Genomic DNA, 2,615 nt, shown 5'->3' with positions numbered 1-2,615 from the left:
ATATTTGTTGGTTGTACGAATCTGTAAGGCCTCATGATTCTAAATACATTTGCTTAGACCCTGCTTATGTGTAATCCTTGCTTGACCATTCGTTGGCATGTCGTGGTCAACCGTCAACCTAAAATGATTTGAGGTCACCCTAGAAGGCCCAAGTCTTATGCATATATTAGCATACAACTATGCTTGGACTCGCTAGCACCAAGTTACTTTCATAAGTGTGATACCCTATCTAATTATAGTTAGAGATGAATCATAAATTACTTAGGGCTTCTTTTGTTCAAAGGAATTTTGTAGGATTCTATTCCTTCCGAATTTTCCATACGTATACCTTCTATGTAGGTATAAAAGGCTCATGTTGTTTGTTTTGGCATGTTTGGTTTCTACGAATATAGATCATAGGAATTTTTCCTCTGGCCTATTTTGAATCCTATAGAAAAATTTCATTGAGTTCATCCTCATGAAAAAAATTCTTTTCTTTCAGTAAAAACTGTGGCATACACCTATTCCCCTAAAAAAATCCCGCATTTTCCCCATGGCACAACTATTGTGTACATCATGTAGATCATTTAATGAAAGTAAAATTTTCATAAAGTTGAACTCAATAAAATGTTCGTATAGAATTTGCACACAACGTAGTACCTAGACAAAAACCATTCGGCTTCTAGTCATGTAAATCAAACATTCTACATAGAAAAAACCCCTACTTCCTCAGTTCCTAAATATAAGTCCTTTTAGAGATTCCATTACGGACTACATACAGAGCAAAACTTTAGAGTGTAGATTCACTCATTTTGCTCCGTATATGTAGTTCGCAGTGTAATCTCTAAAAAGACTTATATTTAGGAATGGAGGGAGTACAAAAATACTGTGAAATTCTTGAACCCTTCAACACTTGCCATTAAATGGACATTCACACCATTTGCATAATGTATACACACACCATTATTATCATTGTGCTAGTGTAACATACAAGTAGTAGTGTACATGAAAAAAAAAATCCAATACCGATTTGGCTGACTAATCAAACCTAAAACCCCAACAGAACATCAAGCCCACCAACCGGCTAAACGAACTAAAGATCTCACTGACGAGGAATATCGGCTGGCGTCACCGACTAGTGGGACCCCCACAGGCCCCATCCCCTCCAGTTGAACACGCCGGCGACCGCGCCCCACACGCGCCGCCTGCGCTCCTCCGGAGCGTCGTCGCGGGCGCAAGCCGCGGTGGTGGCTCCCTCCTCCTCCACCGTCTTCTTCACTTCCTCCTCCCCGCCTTCAACCACCTCCGCCAGCACAGGAGCCGCGGCGGCCGAGGTCTCCCCCTGCTCCGGCAGCGTAGGGTCAACGGCGGCCGACGCCTTGGCCTTGCCCTTGGAGGAGGCAGCTCGCTTCTTGCGGCGGCGGCCACCCTTCCCCTCCTCCTGCCGGGCCAGGTGCTCGTCGAAGGCCTCTATGGCCCGGTGAATCGCCTCGCGGTCGCGCTCCGGGGACCCGTCCCAGCGCGACCAGTACGCCGTGTAGCACCCGAAGCAGCCGCACGCGAGCTCCGGGCGGTGGGGCTTCCTCCCGCACCCCTCCCCGGCCGCGGAGGGCTCCTCCCTCGCCGGCGTGGGCGGCGCCGAGGAGCGCAGCGAGGCGAGGACGAGGTACGCGAGCACCTCCTTCCCCTCGGGCCCCAGCGGCGCCGCCATGGCGAGCACGACCGCGGGGAGCAGCCGGAGGAGCACCCCCTCCGCCGTCTCGCCGCCGGCCGCCGGCGGCGACGGCGACGGGTGGACCTTGCCCTTGCCCATTTCTTGGAGATTGTCTCCCGAAAGCCTCTCGATGTTTTTCTTTTTCTTTTCTGGTGAGATTGCTTCGATGTTAAGCGACTTTTGGGCTCATTCAGGTGGGGTCGACTGTTTTATGCGCAAGGGAAGAGGGTCGGTAGTGGATTAGGTGCGGCGTGATCTTTTGTGACCGTGATGGCGTGGGGACGGCCTGGCCGGCGGATGGATCATCTGGTAAAGCCACCAATCGGCCGAAGCTCTGTTGGCCAGGGCTCATCCGATGGAGTGTGTGATTTTGACGCTTATATTTTCTTACAAGGTGATTTGTTTCATAGGAATGGAGGTACTAGGGGCCTGTTTGGATCATATCCACTCCACAACTCTGCTCCGGAAGTGGGCAGAGCCGACCCGAACGCTGCAACTCTTTGGAGTCGAGAGAGCGGAGCGGAGAGCTCCGCAGATGAAAATCGTAGAGCGAGGAATGAGGTGCTCCTCCTAGAAACGAATGACTTTGTCAAATTTACGGTAGACTGCCACCGATAAGTGGCGTACTGATTCGTTGGCGTTATGTCTCTTGTGCCTTTTTATCCTACCACCTCCTCTATGTATGGGCCCCAAACCAGATTGGGCTTTCAGCCTATCTCATGAACCAGAGCGGAGCGATCAAGCCGAACAGTTTCCTCGGTCTCATGATTGATGGAGGAGCCCGAGCTCGCTTGGAGGAGCCGGAGCGTAGGATTTTGTGAAACCAGTGGATTACCGAACATGCTCTAGATTTTCTAGAATCATGTCTACATTGGCTTTATTTCTAAAGATTCTTAACATTAGAATCCTTATGATTGTTTCC

General features: G+C 50.2%; 1 protein-coding gene across 1 annotated transcript; it reads right to left on the bottom strand.

Moving 5' to 3' along the window:
- Positions 1-873: 873 nt before the first annotated feature.
- Positions 874-1,899, bottom strand: LOC123100587 (uncharacterized). Its single transcript, XM_044522494.1, has one exon. The coding sequence runs from the start codon at positions 1,790-1,792 to the stop codon at positions 1,115-1,117; it is 678 nt and encodes a 225-aa protein (XP_044378429.1). The 5' UTR covers positions 1,793-1,899; the 3' UTR covers positions 874-1,114.
- Positions 1,900-2,615: the final 716 nt, after the last annotated feature.

This window comes from Triticum aestivum, chromosome 4D (assembly GCF_018294505.1).
Source record: "Triticum aestivum cultivar Chinese Spring chromosome 4D, IWGSC CS RefSeq v2.1, whole genome shotgun sequence".
NCBI lineage: Eukaryota > Viridiplantae > Streptophyta > Magnoliopsida > Poales > Poaceae > Triticum > Triticum aestivum.
The sequence above is the reverse complement of the archived record's forward strand: the minus strand, read 5'-3'. Positions and strand labels throughout refer to the sequence as shown.

Bases quoted from the DNA above. Each gene is read 5' to 3' on its own strand.
- LOC123100587 (XM_044522494.1), bottom strand. From the start codon at position 1,792: ATGGGCAAGGGCAAGGTCCACCCGTCGCCGTCGCCGCCGGCGGCCGGC.